Below are 22,773 nucleotides of genomic sequence, written 5' to 3' on the forward strand. Positions count from 1 at the left end.
AAAAATCTTAGACAAATGATTTGCATAAAATTCATTTTTATGATATCTTAAAAATGAAAAAGCACATATTAGAGAAAAAAGTATGTTAATGGTCGCAATAAATCTTTAGTCATCTGTATTTTAGCAGTGTTATCCCATGCAAATCCAGTGGAGATTTTCTAGTGGGTCTTATAAGTCTGAATGTTTTGATAAGAGAAGTATTCTATTTGAATGAAAATACTTGCAACAATATATGGTGTTTTGCTTAAATTTATTATAAGAATGCATAAAATGGTGTAATACAACAGCTTGTTTATCTGGAAATACCTGCTTGGGTCAGTCTGTGTATTCAAAATGCTTAGTAAAGCTTCTGAAAGCACTGCTCAGCAGTGTTGCAAAGTCTGAAGTCATTTAGCAATAGACTAGAAGTATTCATTTTAATAATTTGGGTTTTTTAGTCTCTCAAAACAGTAGTTTGGGAACTTAATGATGTTTGACAAAGACAAAGAAATATTAGCCAAAGTATTAGCCAAAGTCAAAAGGAAGGAAGGAATCAAATGTTGAAAGTGCACAAGCAATGAAATCAAATCACCCAAACCAGAACATTGTATGTAAAAACTCAGCCTGTTGGTTTCACCATTCTTTACCAAACTTAACAAAAATCTCAGAGAAAACAAAACTCAGGTGTTCATATATGCTGTCTATAATACGCTAAAAAAAATATTTGGAGATCCTTCACTGTTAAATGTTGTGTGAACAGTATGCTTATGCTGATTATATGACATGTCCGTTGGCAGCAGATTGGGATGTGTGGGAAATGCATAGTGAAACCTTCACTTCCAGAGCGAGGGCAATAAAGTTACAGTTCAGTAGTTAATATGTGTCCTTAGAAGGTTTTATGATGTGCAGTTGCTTACAGCTTTTATATGCCTTTAAATAAAGTCAATCCCTCTATTAAACCATTTAATCCTTTGTTCCGATCCATTCTGAAGAAGTTATTAGGCAGCATACCTATAGTACTGAAGAAAACAGAGTACCAGTTTTTTATGCCTCACAGAATAGCCCAGGAGAAAGTGGAAAATAATTGCGTGAAGAATAATGACTTGCCAGTGATCTGTAATCATTTCCTACCACCAGCCTACTCTTATAAGAAAGGACTGTAGAATTCAAGAAATATGAAAGATGTTAGAATTACTTTCAGTTTTTATTGAAGTTGTTCTTTAAAATAAAAATATTAACTACTTTTTTGGCCGCTTTAGAGAAAGAATATCATAATAAAATGCTTATTTTCTTTGAACTGAGACACTAAAAAAATCTTCAAGAGACTGAACTCCTTTCTAGGGAAACAGAGATCTACTTGTAAACACTGTTGTATATCTAAAGCATATCAAATGTATTACTGAAATGGCTTTATCAACATTGTCTCTGAAGTGGTGATTTATGACTACCTAGAAGCATTCAAATAATCACTAAGTGGGTATTTTAAAGTTTCAAGAAAGTCTAATTAGTCCCCTAAATGGGCAACATGATCCCGATCCTATACAGTATAAAAAGCTAGCAAACTAACTACTGTACAAATGAATGAGACCTACCACTCTCTGAGTTTTTTAAAAAAAAAAAAAATTTCAAATACACTTTGTTAAATAAAAAAAAAAAAGAAAATCATCCACATAGAAATTAATTAATTGCTCATTCTTCTAACTCATCAGATTCTGTGTTTGAATACGGGAAGTTTTCAGGGTCATCTAAACAAACAATTTTTTACTTGAAATTTCCGTTGGGAGAGTATTTATCACTGCAAAATGTTTGGTAGAAAATCCGGTACCATGTATGTTTTAAGAAATTTGATTCTTGCACTGCTAGAATGTTCATAGCTCAAGGACTTTTATTTGTAGCATTTTTAAAGCTGATGGTACCATTTAAAATGTTTTAAATTCAGTTAATCAAATAAGACAGGACCAAGTTTAGGGTTTAGTTATAGTCTTCCTTTCTAAGATCTGATCTTGTGGAGGGTGTATCTGGGGACACATTTTGATCTATTGTGTTTAAGTAGAATTTCTGTCAATAGAAATAAAAATCTTGAGCTTCTATTTTTACATCTAATGTTTTTATAATGAAACAATATTAAGAAATACACTACTACCTTACTTCAGTATATAATATACTGTATCTTATTTATAGTAGTAAGAAGGGTTTAAATCAGAAGTAATCAGACCTGTTAGCTGCAGAGAATAAATAAAGCTGTGTTTCTGGGTTGCAATGCAAAAGTTGGGTGTTCATTTGATCTTCTGTGGTTTAAGAACAACACTGCAATAGGATCTTATGCATGAAAATGCATGTGGTGATAGCTGTCTTGTATTGATATGGTTGTTTTCAAGATGAACGTGTTCCAAGCGTGACTCTTGATTCTCTTCCTCTTCACTGTTGTCATGAACATCATCATCATCATTGGTATGAGTCCTGCAGATGCGTTCTGGAGGGACTGTCCTGTGACATTGTGGGAGGAATGATATTTTAATTATTCAAGATAATTTATTTCATAGATGCTGTTTATCTAGAGATTTGAGAATGTTAACTTAATTAGTACATTAATTTTTCTCATATTTATTGAGAACTTATGCAAGTCATTCTTTTAAAAATTCTATCCTTGCATTGTTTTCTCATTTATGTCATATACTTAGTTTTCCTGAGGAAAGTATTGCCACGTGTTGCTGAATGAAAACTTCCTGTATAACACATGTAAGATCCTCTGTCGATAATTCCTTTGCTTTGCAAACAGGACAGGAGACAGGAAACTGGAGAGCGTGCCTAACTTCATAACTGGGGCTGGCTGAGACCTACTGACAGGCCACTTGCAGTGGTCAGCAGCAGCTGATGACTCCTTTCACGTATTTTTGTGTCCAGTTTGGGCTCTGGTCTGAGAGCAGAAAAAGCTGGTACTTTGCTGTGCCTATCAAATTGTAGCTGCCCTGGAGGACATGTGGCCCAAGCAGTATTACAGATTAATTTCCTGGAGAGAACTGGTGCTCAGCATCTTTGTGAGCATTTTCAAGAACTGTAAGGAAGGGTGAAGTCTCACTTTTCTCTAATCATATGCAGAAGTACTGCAGTAGAAAACTCAGGATTTAGCTCTGCCTTCAGAATTAAAACAAAGATTTACTTAAAAGTAAAAAGTTCTTAAAACAAAGCATGTCTTGTGACATTTATTTTAATGCCATTAATGTAACAAAGAGCTTGGAAGTTACCTTATTTTATTATTGTTCAGTCTTAGAAAACGTAATTTTCTCATTTCATCAATTCCAAATGGTACAGACTTCAATTCATTGTGATCCAAAAACAACTCTCGCAGAGAGTGATATGCTCCAAAAAATGATACTGGATCTATTCCATCATCGGTAAGTTTGTTAAAGGACAGGTAGAGATACTCCAGCCCTGGCTTCATGTGACCAAAGACATATCCTGGAATTCTTTCAATCTGATTTCCTATAAGTATCAGATGTAGTAAAGATTTTGGCAGATAGGAGGGAACATGATATAACTTATTATAAGAGAGATCAATTGATTCCAAGTTCCTGCATTAAAGGAGAAGAAAAAAATGAGATTAAAATGTTATAGCATACTGCATCGTTAATGTTACTTTCTGGACAAAACAGTGCTTAACATGGTTACAAGGAAACTAAATTTCGAAGGGAAATTTGTTTCCATTAATGGAACAGAATGTGTTTTACGGAACATGGTTATGCGTAATTACTCTGGGAATAGAAAGAATTGAAGTCATTAATTATCAATCAAGCCAAATGATTCTGCTGATGGGAAGAAATCTACAGTTACGAGTACAGAGATAAGGTTGAATAGGGGAAACCCAAGGGACTAATTTGTGATTGATAAGCATTGCAGAATTGCGATGAGTTACACTGGAAAACACATAATAAACTTGGGACTTCAGTGGTTATCCCACTGACATTGATTTTTAAATTTTATTCTAAAGCCCATTTGAAAGGGAATTGTTTTGTGAATGGCTCCTTTAGAATCATTCTGATGTGCTTCACTTCCAGAGATAAGAGAAGCTGTTAGTAACAGTGTGGTGGTTTTCCGATTAAGCAGTTTACAAATCCAGAAATCAAATGATAGGACTGCAGCTGTAGCAAGGTACCCTATGTAGCTTAGCAAATAATTTATCAGAAGAATCAAAAGCAGTATCTTCTTTTGCTGCTTTCATTTTGATTGCTTGCTCTGCTTATATTCTACTCTTACACAATGTGGCTGCACAGTCTTCCCTTCATCTTATTTACTTCCATAATTTTTAATCTAATGGGAAATAATGCTGGGACAATATTCAATTATTGTTAATTTACCTGTGAGAGAATGACATATTAATAACAAATTATCATATAATTATATGGAGAAATATTGATAATTAATGTTAATCTTTTGATTGGATGATCAGAAAAATATTTATACTTTTATGTTAATATGTTACAGATTTGAGGTATAAGATCTTTTTGTTTTAAAGCTGACTCTGAATACTTCCTAGATTATACAATTTAAGCGAAGGAAAACAAACAAATCAAAAGATAACTACAATTTCAAGTTAAAAGTAATGAAGTGCGAATATTTATTTCATTATCTGACTCACTAATAACAGAGAAAAATAAAATAATTATATCTGAAATAATTCATACTTACTCTTGGTTTATCCAAGCCAAAGGTGCTATTCTGTGCTCTTCTAATTTGTTATGCTTTAGCACAATGACATTTATGTTTCTTGTATGGTTAAAGCAAATTTCTGACACTTCTTCAATTTGATTATTTTCAAGGTATAACTCCTGTAAGTGCATTTGGAAAGAAAATTTGTGAAAGCAAAATATGCTGTTCTTTCCCATTGCAAATTCAAAATGCAGCTATTACCAGTCCTCCGTATTACCTGATACATCTGTTAATGTCTGAATCAGTCAGTTTGTAGCTGTAGTGTGACTTTCAGAAAGACAATTTTTCAAAGCAATTGTTTTGTTTTCTCATTTGTGAGACTAAAGATTGCTTTGAAAGATCCAATAGAAAAACTATTGTATCTTTTGTCTTGCCTGAAGTTGTACACTGTAAGAGTAAATAATGTGAGAGTGAGGAGATTGACAAGAAGTCCTTAATTTTTTTTGCCTTGGAACGCTATTAGTGAGAAAAATAGTAAGAGTCTTGCTTTCTTAATATTTTTGCTGGGCGCTTGTCTGCTTTGAAACTCAAATTTGTAGGAATACAAAATGTTAATGTTTTACGAAACTTAATGTTGTGTCTGCCACGTATCAAAACTGCGTGTTTTACACAGATTAATTTCCTGATAATAGCTTGTAATGTAGGATAAATATGATGTGAAATAAAAATGGAGCAATGACTAAAATATATGTAGGACTTGAAATAGAATTCAGGGCCTGTAGAGGAACGCTTTGGGGAAAGAGAAAAGCAACTTTGTAACCTGAAAATCATTGTTTGTAAATTTATTAGGTATTGGTTTAAAATTAAATGTTCCCAAAGCATATGAAGTGTAGAAAAACTTGCCAGGTGTTCTCGCTGTTTCATCAAGGAGGGATGAAGTGAAAAAAAGAAAAATGTAATGTATGAGTGAATGGGTAGTGGAGAACGTGAGGCTGAAGTGAAGTTGCAGGCAGTAGCTGCAGAAGCAGCTAATGTTACAGGCAAGGTATTGTTGGTTTTGCTAGATTTGGGTTTCCTTCCCTCCCCCCCCCCCCCTTACATTTCAGATTATGGAAGATCCCAAGGATAAAAGGAAATAAATACAAGGACACTGAAATGAGAAAGAGCAAAAGGAAAGATAGCATTGAGAGAGATGGCGAAATTAATAGGTAGCAGGAATTATCTTTGAAATAAAGACGGAGGTAAGCAGGGAATGAAACTAGAGAGGTATTTAAAAGGAGAGCAGAGATTTAAAAGGAGAAAGAAAATACCTTCCAGATAGCATCCCTAAAAAAACCAAACCACTGCAACAAATTACATTCAAATTCTGGGCAGAGGAATGGGATGGGAAACTACCAAAGGAAGAAATTTCTTGATTAAAAATCAAGGAATGAGGAAGCTGTTCAGGGAAGAGAAATAAACCTCCCAAACACTGCCCCCCACCCCAAATGAGATGGAATTCAGCAAAGGTTTGGAAAACCAGGAAAATTGAGACTTAGACCAGCCAAAAAAGGAAGAGAATTGTTAGATATAGGCATCACTCCCCCCCCCTTTCTCCTTCAGACAAGACAATCTTCGTTCCTTTAGTCTTTCCTTACAAAACAGGTTTTCTAGATCTGTCATTATTATTGTTGCTGTCTTGTGAACTTTACTCTGTGCGGTAACTCAAAATTCATGACATTTTTGCACTAAGACATTATCTGTACTCGGAGTGTTATGTGAACGATGTGTAACTGAACAGACAGAAGTTGCAGGCTATACTATTTTGTGAGACAGTGCTAGATAAATTCAGACTTAAAAGATACCTTTTGGGATGGAGTTAGTATATAAGTAAATTTCTAGAAATAATGATTTAGGAATAAAAAGTATTAGTATATTTAGAAACAAATTTATGAAATTTAAATTTATCTCTACCTGATGATAGTAAGGCAGTAAGTAGGAAAAAAGAAAAGATTAAAATGTCTGGAAGAATAAAGCTTTCTTGTTTTGGGGGGGGGTTGGGGGGTGTGGGTGGTGGTGGTGGTTGGTTGGGGTTTTTTTTGTTTGGTTTGGTTTGGTTTTACCTCAAGAGTGGTGGGAAGACCTTGTGGGATAATTCTAAATTTATTTCTTCCCAGTCGCAAATAAGAGAGGCTTTTCAAAGGATAAAAGGCCAGAGGACTGACATTCGCTTCACTAAGTTTATTTCCTTCTAATTCGAGGGTGACCAAATTCTTTAAACCTGGGGAGAAAAAGTTGGAATTTCTGTTAGTTAATGCCTTCTCATATCTTGTTAAAATGCATGTTTAAAATTTAACCATCTTAAACATTACTCAGATCAGTTCACAGCAATGAAGAAACATAGTGAAAGGATTTTCCTTTATTATCTCATAATCACAGAATTATATTGTTTATTAGTTTGTAGAACTAATCAACTAGAGCTTTATTTATAGCTTTCTCTCCCACTTAGAATGGAACAGAAGGCAGCTGTAAGACTTGTGGCTAGTGCTACCATTTAGGCCTTATTAGTTCATGGTTATATGCAGATGATGTTTAGAATACTATGTGGGTGCAGACCTTTGCGCAGTTGCCCAATGATCTCCATGGGTCTCCAGTCACTTACGTGATAATGGCTACGTTACTCTTGCTTTGAGCTCATTTCTTCCCCTCCCTGCTTTACTCCTTCCAACCACCTACTGTACTGTGTTGAGAACCCTTCATGGATTATACTGCTCTTCCTCCTCAACCGTCCAAATGCAGGTCACAGAAGAAACCACTGTTGATCAATGTATGTAAGCAGGAAGTACTATTTCATAATAAGTTCCTTATTCACAAATAACTTTTTTTTTTTTAAACAGAAGCTTTGTATGGCTCCTCCTAACAGTGCAGTTTGATGATTTTAATCTAAAAGGCTCTTGCAGTTTTCTTTGTCTTAGCTCCAGCATTATATTGCTCCATAGTGAGCTGTATCACTAAATTGATCCAATTTAAATGGGCACCCTTTTGGCAAGAGAGGAAAGGGAGCAAAAAAGTCAGTCAAATTGACATGGATGGTACCTTTTCTTTTTTTCTTTCTTTTCTTTTTTTTGTATCAGCTCGCATTTAGCTTGGCTTAAGATGATCATGGTTAACTCCAGTTATATTCTGCCTTATTTTTCATGCGCATCAAATTCTGTTCACTTTCATGCAATTTAAAAAACATTTAATATAGTTTCACCACATATAAAATGATCAGGTTATGGGTCAGGAGAGTAGGTATCTTCAACATACTTCAAATCCATCTCTGCTTAGTAACCTTAAATATAAGCTTCTTTGGGAGAGTAGCAGTTGCGTAAGAAGGGAAAATGTAATTTTAAAAAACTTTGTTATGCAAATCTTTCAGCTTTTGTTGCCTTTTGAAAACATAGCACTTAAGAGCTAGCAATTATTTTTCTGGTTATATCAAACCAGATGCATTAGTTGAACACTCTGCTTTTCAAATTGATTTTAATCTTTTCATATGATCAATATCAGTTTTCTAAATACCTTGTAAGCCGTCTTCATCAATGGCATGAAGGTGGTTGTCGTTTATTTTTATTTCTTCCAAAGTTGATGGCAATTCAGAGGGAATATGTACCAGCATATTTCCATCCAAATACAGACGTTTTAGCTTTTTCAGAATCTTAATCATAGGGATGAAGAAGAGAACTTAGATTATCAAGGTGTAACATATATGGTTAAACATATAGTGTAATCATAGTTAACGTTTTCTTAAACACACAGTTTTTGAAAATTCTCAGCAGCAGTGCATTAGTATCCGGTGTTCTGAATAAAAAAAATTTTTTCTCCAATTGGTCTAATTAATTGGTTTCTTTATGCTAAATATTAACAAAGGTGCCAGTTAGTGGAATGTGTAAGCAGAAGAGCTTGATTGAGCACATCAGCTTGCCATATGGCCATCCTGCAGCTATCCAGTCATAACTATTTGTATTACTGCTACTGTCTTTGAGTCACGTAGGTATTACCTTACTACACTACTGCAGTATTTAGGAGTTCAAAGTACATACATTTATAGTATGGGTATGCCCAGGGAAGTGGTGGAGTCACCATCCCTGGAGGTGGTCAAGGAACGTGTGGACGAGGCATTGTGGGACATGGGCATGGTGGTGTTTGTTGGTTGATGGTTGGACTTGATGATCTTACAGGTCTTTTCCAACCTTAGTGATTCTGTGATTCTGAGATTATGCGTTTATACTCTTAATTTGTGAGCAAATTGATGGTTTTCTGTAGGTCAGCAAATTTACTTTACTCAAGCATAATGATAGCAAATTTTTCAGTGACCTAGGACTTTTATGACTTCAGCCAGCTTAAAAAATTGGCATGAAAAATTATCATAGCTTCATTTTGATAAATGCACATCAGTAATCATGCAGTGGTGAGCATTTCTTTAAAAAGTGGAGTTGTTTTAGCAGTGGTTCCACTGAAGCCTGCTTTCCTCCAGTTTTGTCTTAACTGCCTGATATGATATAAGCCTCACTAAAATTTATTTCATGATTGAGACACCTTCCTAGTCTGTCTTTTCATCCACTTTGATTTCACAGGAGTTGTAGGAATTGAATTCCTTTGAAATCAGCCAAAGCTGTTCATGTTATATGGAGGGAGGTGGTAGACAAGAGACTCCTACAAGAAGACTGATTGCACATGGCAGGAAACAAAATTAAAAACATACTGTGATAATTCGATTTGTTGTTCATATGGTTTTTGTGTTCATCTTGCCTGAAAAAGCAAGACCTTGGTGCCTTGCTTCTACACTTGAATTACTACCTGTATGTACTTGCTTGCATGAGAAATTATTATGGGACTATTCTGTCTGCAAGTGAGGAATATGTAGATGCACTTGAATTCCCCTTGCAAGAAAAAGACTGCATGTAGAAAGATTCTTGGACTATTTTATGAGAAAGCTGTTCTTTTAGTAAGCAGCTATGCTTGAAAGTTTCTCATTAAAGATAGTCAACAATAAGCATACAGCTGATTAAATGAACTCCTATTGAGTGGATTTTTATAGCAGGACCTGGCATAGGCAGATCCTTTTGAGAATCCAAGAGCATAAGTTTTGCAGAGCTAATGTAGTGAGAAAGATGCTACATAAATCTACGAATGTTGAGACTGAGTATGCCAGGTGTTGTAATGCAATATAAGCCCTTCAGTTCTGAAATCTCTCATCTGCAACTGATAAAATATCAGAAAATTGTCTCTCTCTCATTATTTAACATTTAATACTTGGTGAGTGTCATTCAAAAATCTCTAGATGTTCTTGATTATGACAAGAGATTTCTTGAAATAGCCAGGTTTAACCGTATTGTAATTATACAATTGTTACTCATGCTAGGTGCAAATTGGTTTAGCTCCATAGACTGAAAAGCAGGAAAAACTTTCCTTTAAGCAATAATTAGTCATAAGATAGTAGAAAAGCTAGGCTTTCTTACTTTGAATGCTTGTGGACCTATGCCAGGAGAGGTAATATTATTTTTACTCAGATCAATCCATTCCAAATTAGGTATCCCATTGAATGCTTCATCTGAGATAGTAGTGATACTATTTCCTAGGACAGAATTCAAGAAGATAGTTTGGGTTATGAATGACAGTATGCATCTGAGTTGTGTATTATTGTACATGAAAAATATATTACAAAAATAGTTGTATTATGTACAATAATTGTGTGTAGGTATATTCATATTAGTATTTAAACATTAGTAAGCAAATCTAACATTTTTAATTTATTGTTTTAGAGGCTTAGCTGTAAAATTCATTCTAATACATTTCTATGATAAGGAACGACAAAGTATTAATATTACTGTTGAGTGCATTTGAGAATGGATAATGTTACTTCATGAGAAAAATTGTGCAAAGTAGACTCATTATTTACCTGTGAGGTCTAGACTTGTTAGATCTGGATCTGAGATTGGTGGTATTTGTGTAAGTTTGGCATTAATACAGCTTACTGTGGTGTCCAAGGTGGAGCATCCAGATGGCAAAGGAGGAGCTTCTATGGGTGGAACAGGAATTGGGAAATGAGATGGCATTCTGAAAGTACCATCATCTTCATCACTTTCATGTTGTATTTCTTCTTCTGCAGCTCCCTTTCTTGTGATAGGCTTCTTTTCTCTGTGATAGGCTTTATTCTTCTGTCGGTTTTTTTTGCCTTTCCTTTTTCTTTTCTTTTCATCCTTTTTACGACCTTCTTTCTCTTTAAACTCTACCACTTCTGTTCTAAGTAGTTCATCTTTTTCAGTTTGAGTATGTGCTGATGACAATACATTGGTGTTACCAAGGTCATTGGGTTCTGGAGAATCACCAGACAACTCACTTATGTCATCCAGTGAAATAATACTTGAATCCAAAGAGGAGGCTAGCCAGAGGCAATGAGAACAAAAAAAAAAAAGTTGTCTGATAAGACGATATGAAACTAAAGTTTAGTAAACATTGTTCCCCTCATATAGTAAAAATACAGTAACTATAGAAAAATAGTATTGCCCTTAGAATATGATTTGAAAGAATGAAAATATGGTCTTATGTTACTGCTTGACAGAAGAGATACTGACTGAGAAATTATTAAGCCAACCATGCAGAACAGTTTGTAGACAGGTATGATTCATTGCAACTCCAGAAAAAAGGGGAGAAAATTAATATAGTCTTCATTATCTTCCTTTTTGAACTAATGTATTAATGATCTTTTTGTGTTGCTGGAGGTGTCTAAAAAGGGAGAAGAATGTGTCTGGGAGTGGGAGGAAGGTAATTTGAATAAAATTCACAAAGGTTAAGACTTGTTCTCCTGTGCAAGGGACTGTCAGGTGTAGAGATGGCTGCAGGTGGGGACCTCACCAGGGAAATGTGTTAACTCCATTACCAAAATGCAGTTTTTCCTCACATAGCAGGGAAAGAGTTTAATTGTTTCAATCAACATGACTTATAGTTCTACAGTTAATTTCTATCATGTCTTTACTCAGTGCATTTCTGTGTGTCACTGTCGTGGTTTAAGCCCAGCTGGCAACTAAGCACCACACAGCCGCTCACTCACTCCCCCCAGGTGGGGTGGGGGAGAGAACCAGAAGAGTAAAAGTGAGAAAACTCGTGGGCTGAGATAAAAGCAGTTTAATAGGTAGAGCAAAAGAACACTGCGCGGAGAAGCAAAGCGAAAGAAGGAATTAATTCACCACTTCCCGTCGGCAGGCAGGTGTTCAGCTATCTGCAGGGAAGCAGGGCTCTATCACGCGTAGCGGTTGCTCGGGAAGACAAACGCCATTACTCCGAATGTCCCCACCTTTCTTCTTCCTCCCCCGGCTTTATATACTGAGCATGATGTCATATGGTATGGAATATCCCTTTGGTCGGTTGGGGTCAGCTGTCCCGGCTGTGTCCCCTCCCAACTTCCCGTCCACCCCCAGCCCACTCGCTGGTGGGGTGGGGTGAGGAGCAGAAAAGGCCTTGGTGCTGTGTGAGCCCTGCTCAGCAGTAACTAAAACATTCCTGCTTTATCAACATTGTTTCCAGCCCAAATCCAAAACACAGCCCCATACAATCCAAAACACAGCCCCATACTAGCTGCTATGAAGAAAGTTAACCCCATCCCAGCCAAAACCAGCACAGTCACACATGCACACACACATGAGGCTAAATAATATTTTTACGGTAAGAGGAGGTTAAGTTCAGTACTTTGCAGACTTTGGTTATTGGGTGTGGGGGAAGGAAATCACATTTCATCTTTGTCTCCTCCATTTCTTTTCTTTTTAAAGATACTGTTTTTGTATAAATTTTTATGAAGAAGCAGCAAGATTGTAGTTCTGTTGTTCCTCTTGTGAGTTGACTTTCTTCTCTTGATTTATGTCAAATAGCTGCATGTTTTTACACTCCTAACAAAGATTTACCAGGCTGTAAACTGTCTGATTAATTCAGTATTATGTATAATACATTAATAATGGCTAGTAGTTGTTGATTGATTCTTTGTAAATGGAAGTGGAATATAAAATGTAACCAGATGTTCGTTCTTTGTACGTTTACCAGAGTTTTGTAAAGGTAGGAGGGAAGAAGCAGAAAGGGGAAAATAAAAAAAGAAATATAATTATCTTTACTGTTGCATACTTAACATAGTCTTTAAATATTGTATCAAACTCGTGTAACAGCCAGTGTACTCTAAGAAACTGAAGTCAACTTGAGTAGAAATTATGAAGACCTGTTCATATCATGTAATTCAGGACTTGTTTTCTCTATAAAAGCATAATGTGTACCTTCTAATCCTTGATACCATTAAATGTAGCATTTATGTTTTGCATGAGGTAGTTTTAAAATAGTAAAAATATTATCGTGTACTGTACCAATATCAGAACAAACTGGGCAGCATTCTCCTGCAGGTATAATAGTTTTGGGACATTTCAGAGGGTGGCACATGGTTGTATCACATATCACTTCTCCTTTTGAACAGAGACAGGTAATGCAGGGCTTGGGAGACCAGACGGCTTTATCATACATAATCATCCCATTAGCTGTGCAGTGCCCCTTCTTTCCTAAGAAAAGAAAATAGAAAATTGGAGTTAAATAGCTTAAACTGAAATAAAACCAACAGTGTTTATTTAAAACGTTGGAAAGAAGCACTACTATTTTGTTCTCATTTTGAAAATATGTAAAATACACCCTATTCTAAGTATCTTACTCTTTATATTTCATAGCTGTATTTTTTTCAGCTTAGTAGTAGTCCCCAATCCTTGTTTGGTTCTTGGCCTCTCAGCTGTGAAGACAATCAAGGGGGAGGCACACAATTAATGCGTATGTAGCTGTTACCTGCTTACAGCTTCACAGTGAAAACTGAGTGCAGGTTCTCTGTCCCTCTAATTGTCTGCTCCCTCTGTTTCAGGCAGTCTTCATAATAGTTCATTTCCCCCTCTTCCTAGCCAGCTGATGAGGACCCTTACCAGCTTTGTCTTCTGGAAAAACTCTTGAATTATTCAAGTTCCAAAATATTCCTAAAATGGGAAAATTAAATCTAGATGGTGAGTTTCTGAGGGTCTTTTGCAGCTCCTACTTCCTCTCCATCCTTAGAAATGGAAAGCAGAAATCACAGCTCTCAATGAAAGCTGTGCGTAGATACAGTTGAGAAAGAAGCAAAAGTTATCTTCATCACAATGGAGTTAAAATAAATCATGCAGAACTTGAGAATATTTTTTTCCAGACCCGCTTCTGTTTCTTTCTTGTGCACTAGACATCTTTTCTAATATCTTGCACATTAAATTGACAAAGCTTTGTTAAGGCTCTGTGGAATCAGGAAGGTAACAATATTCACTTTATAGTGACTGTTCATAGGCTTAACGGAAGTAAAGTCCATTCTGTAATGACTGGTAAGATGGCAAACATCTCTTCTTCCTGTAACTTGCTTTATCTGAAAAAAACTCTTTGCTAGGAAAGTAGCAAGCTTGAAAAACTTGTGCTAATAAATACTTTGACTCCAAATTTTCTGGACATGAATCTACAAAAAATTGAGATTACCCCAGGGTACCAGTTGAAATTTTCAAAAATAAATGTAGAAGAGATTTATTTTGTAAGCTATACTCAGATATTCAGTAGGCAAGTTTGGAGAGCGTAAAGACTTCGGAAGGAAACTATTCCAAGTCTCTTTTCCCTTTCAGAGATGGAGTCTACCTCAGCAAAAGTTTCCCTGGGCAATTCTCATCCAGATTCCAGGATAAACATTGCACTTTAGCATGATGCTTTGTTTATTTTGTCTTTTGAGAGAAGGAAAGCCAAGGTTGAGATTCTTCATCCCATGCAAATGTTTTCCTCTATTTGAGCATACCTCTGAATCTGGTGAGAATCTGTACTCCCTACACACCTTCCTTTTTCTCTAATTAATGTAAGAATGCATTGCTGAAGTGTTTGGTTTGTTTCAAGCCGAAAACCATTTCTAAGTTACTTTGTACTTTCCTGCATATTAATTAAAAAAAAAAAAACCTCTTCCTATTTGGTTTGACTTTCTCCTGGAAAATCCTTTCTCTGGAATTAATATTTGACTCACAATCAGGCATTTTGCAAAGTCCTTCAAGGCAGTCCTACACTAAGCCTCATAAGAAAGGTATTCTTTTGCCCTTCTACGTACAGACCATTGGATACGAACCTGTTTTGTAGAAAAAAAATTGTCAGAATCATCCTGTTCGGATGCTCCTCTATATTCCTTATATTATATAAAAAAAAAAAAATGCTCTTTTAAGTTACTCTCAGGATGGAAAGGGGGAGAAATTAATTTCAAATATCCAGGATATGTATGCATCATTTCAGCCACATAAAGTTGTGCTCTAATCAACTCAAACCATGTTAACTGAAGGAGGAGATGAGTTAGCCCAGGCCAAATGTTTGTTGGCTGTAAGTCCCTTGTCATTCTACCCAGGTATCTGTAATCCAGCCATTTCCTGGATCCTGAGTTCTGGTTTTTATGTGCTTGCCGGGAAGCCACAATATTTCTTTTAAGTAATCTCCAAAGGAAACACAAGAAGAACACTACACTTTCTCATGTTAAACAATAAAAGGTCAGCTGTTTCAGAGGAATGTACCTGGCTTGAGATGGAGATTCTTCTGTGCTTCCTTAAATTCTTTATTTTGTTTTAGCTACTAGCCTGTATCTGAAGTTGGTGCAAATCTTGTCTGAATAAGCATAAAGTTATGGGTTATCAGATCTTGGCCTCTGCAGACTTCTTTAACAAGTTATCTTGTTTTCTGTGTACATGAGAGTTACTTAAAAAGACAGGACAAGTGTGTCTGCTCAAAGGCAAAGAGGTACCTTTTCATTGCATTGCAGAACTGCTGTTTGGCACTCTGATGGAATTCACATAACCCCTATGAGGCAGAGTAAAGGCTGCGTTGAGATGCTCCTTAAACTTCCTATCCACTGAGTAACTTCAGTATGGTGGTACGAGCAGGGAGAAGGGAGGTTTAAGAGATATTAGAAATAGTGCAACAGTGTACATTCTATTCTGCACTGCTTAATGGGCAGATTGTAGTCTTTAAAGGACAAACAACTGCAGATTATCTTATGTTGTGGTGAACTGTTTGATTTAATTTAAATGGTTCAGATTATTTTTATATGGAGGAAGGAGATACGTCTGGTTACTGTTAAACTGCTATTTAACTGTTAATTTTCATCCTGTATATGATATCTTGCCAATTGTTTTTTAGGCTACTAAGAGCAAAATAAGTAGCTAGGAGAATGAAAATTAAGTTTTGGATTGCATTTTCTTCTGTTCTAAAGTATGATTAATAATAGTATTCTATTATTTAATAGGCTCTGTTTTTTCCAAATCTGACATTAACTTGAAAAAATTTTGAACTTTAAAAGCTAGACTAAAAAATACCTTGTGGTTGAAGTCTTTGGCAGATGACCACAGGACTTTTAACCTTTGGAAATATGGTGTAAATTCAGCACGAAGTTCCAAATAAAATGAGTTCAGTGGTTTTAGCTCAGCTTTTGGACGCAAGTCCAGATAGAAAGAAACAAACGGGGCAGGGAGGGGGGAAGAACCATGCATTATTTCAGCATGACTGATGGTCTCTGACCAAGAGACTGGAATATCTTACATGAAGTGTATGCTATTTATGTGATATTTTCCTCTGTTTAATTTAAAAAATATTTTTAAATTAAAGGTTTGACATTAGTAGTATGTATTATAAAAGTAATATAGTAGTACACACCAGAAATGCTATAGTCAAGATTTTTGCTAGTTTTCCCATTTAAAGCCCTTACTTAAAGATATTTTATTTCAAATGTTTCAGCCTTTCTGAAAGTAAGGACTTACACCAAAGAGTAATTGTGAAGAAAATGTGACTAAAATATGTTTTGCCATTTAAGTTGAGACCTATTAACCTAGTGGTCGTGTCTCTTGTGTGAGACACACTAAAAGGCTTAACTTTTTGCTTATAAAAATAGATTATTATCATTTTATGTAGAACAGTGGTAATCAGGGTATTCTTATTTTTTTCATAAAACTGCATATGATGATTTTACTCAGTGTGTGATGTCATGGTGCTGGGATGGAAGTATCTATGTCTTTATATTTATTAGCTATAGAGTGGAGATGACCCTATATTGGTTCCTCACAACATCCCAGTGTCTTTTCTTCAACCTTCGAACCCCCTTCTATGAAAAGAAATGAAGTGTTATAACATTTCAATAATTTTCAATTGGTTAATAACCGGGGTTTCAAAATTGAAAAATACTGATAGTAGCATTCAGAAATTCTTATCTTCAGAATGGATGTCTGATTTTTAGACTCTTGTGAATCTTAATTTCCTGTTTTGTGAGTCATAATTTCCCGTTTGTGGTGTTGAACATAAAATCACAAGCAACCTCGAGCAAGAGTTCTCTCTTCCTTTACTGCGCTAAGGACCAAAGTGACACCTAACAACTATCAGTTCTCCAACCCTGTCTAGTCTTGTATTCTTTGGGGAGGCTGCAGAGAGGCCTGTTAAGATTACCAAGGCAGGTTTCAGCAAAGATCAATGAAATTTTGCTTTTTGTTTGTTTCTTAGGACATCAAATCCTCTCCCCTACATCTCCTTCAAAAACCACAAAATACGTCTTAGTGCAGCAATGTGAAAACCTCTAGATTGCCAAAAAGGCAAGTTTTATATAAATCATACTATTGAACCTCTTTTAAATGAATGTGGGTTCTCGATATAGATGGAGCATAAGAGTGATCTTGTGTTGAATGAGTGGGTTTTTTTCCTCTCTTAGCTTAGTTTTCTATTATAAGGGTCTTGTTTGTAATGTAAGTTTCATATTGCAACTATGACCATGTGTTATTATTTATGTACAAAATAAATAATTATTCCTGAAATATTGCATGTACACATAGTTTGAATGCTGCTTTTCAAAAATGCAGCCAAAAAAGAAAGAACTTAAATCCATTTTAAATAACACTGGTGTTATTGGTGTTAGGCCTCGGTGTAATGTTAATTGACTTAGGAGATATATTGAGCAAGAAATTCTTCAAAATGGCCTTCAAACTTGCTACACATTTGAAGGTATGAAAACATCTCAACAAAATTTTTATTAGTAAAGATGAAATGAGAATGCAGAAAAATTGCAGAAAATATTACTGTTACCTGGCAAAGCAGGATTCTCTGTAAGGCTTAAGCACAGACAATTAAAAAGCTTCATATGCTAACCTCAAAAATTTATAAAAGGCAACAAAAGTAGGTTAGCAAAAAGGTAACTGAGTTTTATTTCAGTATGTGTTGCAAGTAGAGCTAAAATAAAGCTTTCATGAGTTTATACGTTTCATTTGAAATCAAGAGAAAAATCGGCCCACTCTAAGTAGTAGAGGGGCTTTTTTCTTACCTGGTAAGACACTGTAACTAGATTCATGTCCACCCAAACCTATGAGAGAGTCAAATACGCCCATAACCCCGTCATCAATATTAATAAGAGGTATGCTGGGTACTACAGCAACAGGAGCTGGAAGCTTCATCCTTGGCTGTCTTGGGGACCTGTGCCCTGCTGAGGAGCTCCTTCTCAGTCCTCTGTAGTGCATTCTTCTCCTTTGCCTCCTGAGAAGTGCACTGGTTTCATTTTGAGAAAAATCAATGCACACAGAGACAAGCAGGAAATAATAGACTAATGATGTTGCCTGCATGTTTTTGTGTGGCTCAGAAAGTATCCTGGAATGGGAAAAAAGAGGAAAATTAGATACCTAGACAGCTTTTAGGATTGTGTCAGTCATATGGTGCACTTTTCAAAGCAGGTGGACCAATACATGGTGGGTCAATACAATCAAGCTTCCTCTTGGAAAGAAATTGCCCTATGAGAGCCAAAGTAAGCGATTTTAGTTTTGTGGTCCTCTGCCCTAATGGGCAATAGTCAAATTCATATAGGTGCTAGCTTTGTATTTGGGGTTGCATTTAAAGAGGTAGTTTAGATTTGCGGTGCCAGCAGGCCTTTGTAGTTTAGTAATTATTACTGCTTCCAGCAAGGGAGTTCCTGAGAGCTGTCAAATGTTTCTTCACTTTTTTGATTGCTAATATTTCTTCTGGGTTGTTGTAACTTCTGACCATGGGAATGGCAAAGTAACAGAAAAATGCCCAATTCATTTCTGATATGCTGCCTCAAATGCTTCTGGTTTGTCATTTCTGTGCAAGGTGTTTTTCACCATAGAAAAGAGATGTTGCTTTTGCTTCCATTTCTAGCCTTCCTCTTCTAACAGAATCTTTTTGATTCTGCAGTAGAGGAGACCTTTTTGAAGTTTGATCACAATAGCGTTATTTGTGACATCCCACATCTACTTTTCCAGTGGAAGTTTTTATTAAGCATAGGTAGTCTAAAAAGGTTGCTCTATAATGGGTTGTGTTCTGCGTTTACTTTCCAAGAAGTTCAAAATTACTATTTATCTTGAGCCTTCTTATGCTTCTGACAGAAAAATTACATTTACTGTCACCAATAGGTGGCATTCCAAAACAGAGCAGTCAAGATTCAGGAGTATGCATGGAAAGCATATCCAGCAATGGCTGTACCAGTATGGAAATAAGCTGTGCAAGTCCAAAGTTACTAATGATTTGTCATAGCTCTGTTGGCATAATTCTTTCAAAAAGGAAACGCTATTGTCCTGTGGCCTATTTTAACTGAGACGGTAGAGTCTGAAGACGCTAGTATTCTTGTGATGATGAGAATTAGTGAAGAACTTAAGACTTAGAGCACTTAATCTTTGTGTCCAAGACAATGCTTAGAGTATGTCCATGGTTTTTCTCTAAGGAAGTCTTGAGGGGATTAAAAAATGCTTTTTCTTAATGTTCTTCAGTCTGGCTTTATATGTAGTCTTTTACTTTGGAATTAGTCTTATTATGGTTACTTATATTGTATAAATACAGGATAATATTATTTCAGGAACTTGAACTGTATTTTTGCCTGAACCAGATTTTTTTAAAAAGTTTGTGCATCTTGGTATTTTCTGATTTATGTAATAGGTCAAGTTTTTGGTACAAGTTGCCTAACTTTTCTTTAGCATAAAGCATGTGATTAATTGCATGTTTTTCATGCTTTCCACAGCATAATTCTCATGGGTTTTATTCTCATGTTTTTAAATGGGAAGTTGGCAGTAAATAAGCTTAGAACAGTACGCTTTTACTTCTTTCTAATGTTGTAGTTTCTGTGTTCAACTATTTTAATTTTAAAATATTATAGCAAATATAGATATTAATTTGCAGAATTTTGTTGAGCTAAGCTAATGTTTTTATTTCCATATAAAGGGAATTTGAGATGCAAGTGTCTCACACAAATCCACATAATGTCTCATGTAATAGTAGGTTTCTGAAATTAATCCAGACTTTAGTTTACTGCTTTCTACCCATTAGAAATCTGTTATTCCAAAATGCTATATAGACTTTATACTGGCCTTTTATTTACAGAAATTATTGTTAGTTAACGTATCAAACAGATGCAGAAGCTTCTACTCTGCATTGCTGATGTCTGTTCTTTTTCAGAAAGTGCTTATTTCATAGTACCTCAGCTTGCAGAACAATTGACCTAATGTTTTTGGTTTCTAACTTACTTGCATGGTAATGACCGGCTATAAAATTACACAGTAAACTTCTGTTATGCAAGTTTGAATGAAACACACAAAGAGCCCTTAGGGAAAACTGAGTATACAAAGAAAAGTCTTGAACATGTGTATTCATTCTGTTGAGTTAGTGACATCTTAATTATGGTCACATTTTTATAATATACTTTATAACAACACCATAGCTATGTAGTTACAATGCTGCTACATTACATTTGTGCTTTTTTAACATTTAACCTTTTCTTCCTGTGACCAGAGGCGTATAATGGCATGACTGAAATACTTTTCCATTCTCTATGCATGTATTTTTAAAAGTCAGGACTAATATAGGGTGACTTACATTACATTTACTGAACAAACGATGTCTCAGGCTTTTGCTGTTAACTTCAATTATTTTAAAGTGAAACTTGTTTTCATAAAATACATTGTAATTACAGAATAATATAAACCCCAAGGAAAACAAGCAGAAAGCAACCACCCAATAATATGTCTTTATAAACTAATCCTGTTCATATATGTGAGTTTATATGCTATATTTTCACACCAATTTACCTCTTCAGTACTGAAAGCTTAATACTGTTACTTTCAGCCAAATGGTGATCCTTGCATGCAAAATACTGAGCTACGTTTCTCTTTCTTTCCTTGGCTTATTTAGTAAGTGGTGTCTCGCATTTTAAGGCCCCAATTGTGAATGTCATACAAGAAAAAGGCCTTAAATGCATTGGGCCTTTACTGCCCATGGCTGGAATCCTCAAATTATCTATCAGGAAGTTATGTTTAGTCTAGTGCCAGCCAACTTTTAATTTGGGGAAAATTCAACCTATTCAACTTATAAGACTTTTGTAATAAATGATTACACATCAAAATAAAATTATAGATAGCTAATATAATGAATTTTTTATATCTTTGTGTTGCCAGATACTCTCAACATGACTGCATTGCTACACCTTTTTTAATTTTACCCATAAATGTTTAGATCATGCATAGTATGTGTAAGCATCTTTATTACCTTTACTTTTATCACGTAATATGTTCAGTAGTTTGTAGCTTTCAATATGTTTTTCTTCGGTAAGTTCAGTATCTATCATTTTGCTATTATGGAAATGGTTAATTTTTAAAGCAGTGACCCTTTAGAAATATCAGAGTATCTGAATTTATTAAATAATCTATCTTTATCTATTCAGTCTAAATTCAAACATGTTCTAAGTTGTCAAGGTTATTTCTCATGATACACAGGGGTTAAAGTGATTTACCAAGATTTTTCACATACTATTCTTTAAATTTATTGCATAGAAATGAGTTACATTTAGCCATACCAGCAAAACTAATTGCACTTTCAGTTAGTTTAAGCTTGAAGTGCGTGGCAAACATTCATACCAAACAAAAAGCAGATCAACTGGTATTGCATACTTTATCTAGAAAAGCGTTTCTGTTCAGTATTGCTAAATATAGCTATTATTATTTCATACATATTTGCAAAGTTAACATGTAGTTTAAGCCATTCAACACCATGCTTTAAGCAGTAATTTAAAATTTAAAACATTTTACCTTGTAATCTAACCTAACAGCAGATTCTGCTTGGTGTCATTTAGTCTCCAGTTGCAAATGAAACAAAATCACAGTGATATCTTTAAAACAAACAGAGAAACAGTAGGGATTGTTGAAACATGTTAGATGATTCCTTAGTTAAGTCTGAAATAGCTTCTTTCCCTGGGGACAAAGCGCTGTTCTGTTCTGTGTGCAGAGAATCAGCTAATACTGTTACTCGGAGAACTAAAAAGCTCACTTCAGGAAAATGAAAAGCAGCACAATATGTTCGGTCCGTAGGCTGACAAGGCACAGCTGGAAATTCTCTTTCAGTGCTTACAGTTGCATAAGCAACAGGAAAATGGAGTGTTTTCAAAAGACACAAAAAATGTGTATTTTATTCAGTTCTAGTTTATGTGTTTAGAAATCTAGTTTCTAGGTGGCATGATTTTAACGTAGATTTAGTATTTTACAGAGAGAATACATTTGGGCAAGTTTAACCTTAGCATAAAAACATTTATTAAAATTAGAACATTTTTCTTCAATTCATGTTTTCTTAATCCACTCCTGCCCCTATAGCCTATAATCTATAAGCAGCAAACCTTTTTGCTGAAGTTTTAGCATGGAAAATCTTTCTTTTGTCCATTTACAGCAATGATTTCACCATAAGTTGTAGCTTATGCATGGAAAATAAAATGACTGAAGCATTTTCCCTTCATTTTTTTGTAAGGCTAATTACATCCTGAAACATGATCCTGAAGCACAGCTATGCAGAAGCTGCAGTGAAGTTACTAATCCAAATATGAGAACCGAGTGTGAGGGGAAGGGAGGGAATAAATGGTACCTTACCACAAGTCCTTTGTATGCCAGCAGAGCCTTTTCCTTCATCCCCAGATAGAGCTTCTGCAGAGTGTCAGTGTTTGATGAGATGGTGAGTCTGCTAAGCTTCAGAAATGACAGATTTACCTGGTAGATGGAGTTGTCTGAGTTCTGACATTAAAAATTTGTTGTTTGCTCGAATTCGTACTCTGAG

At 35.4% G+C, this 22,773-nt stretch overlaps 2 protein-coding genes across 3 annotated transcripts in view; one reads left to right on the forward strand and one right to left on the reverse strand.

Moving 5' to 3' along the window:
• Positions 1-22,773, forward strand: part of CENPP (centromere protein P) — a 149,924-nt gene that overhangs the window by 95,589 nt on the left and 31,562 nt on the right. The window lies entirely within an intron of this gene.
• On the reverse strand, positions 234-21,800 carry ECM2 (extracellular matrix protein 2). The gene is made up of 10 exons (XM_059823106.1): positions 21,762-21,800; positions 18,002-18,321; positions 12,996-13,184; positions 10,550-11,032; positions 10,110-10,225; positions 8,170-8,305; positions 6,729-6,886; positions 4,666-4,805; positions 3,225-3,551; positions 234-2,466 (listed from the first exon to the last, which is right to left on the reverse strand). Exons 2-10 carry the CDS (start codon positions 18,294-18,296, stop codon positions 2,256-2,258), a joined length of 2,055 nt encoding a protein of 684 aa, XP_059679089.1. The 5' UTR covers positions 18,297-18,321; positions 21,762-21,800; the 3' UTR covers positions 234-2,255.

This window comes from Gavia stellata, chromosome 12 (genome assembly GCF_030936135.1).
Source record: "Gavia stellata isolate bGavSte3 chromosome 12, bGavSte3.hap2, whole genome shotgun sequence".
NCBI lineage: Eukaryota > Metazoa > Chordata > Aves > Gaviiformes > Gaviidae > Gavia > Gavia stellata.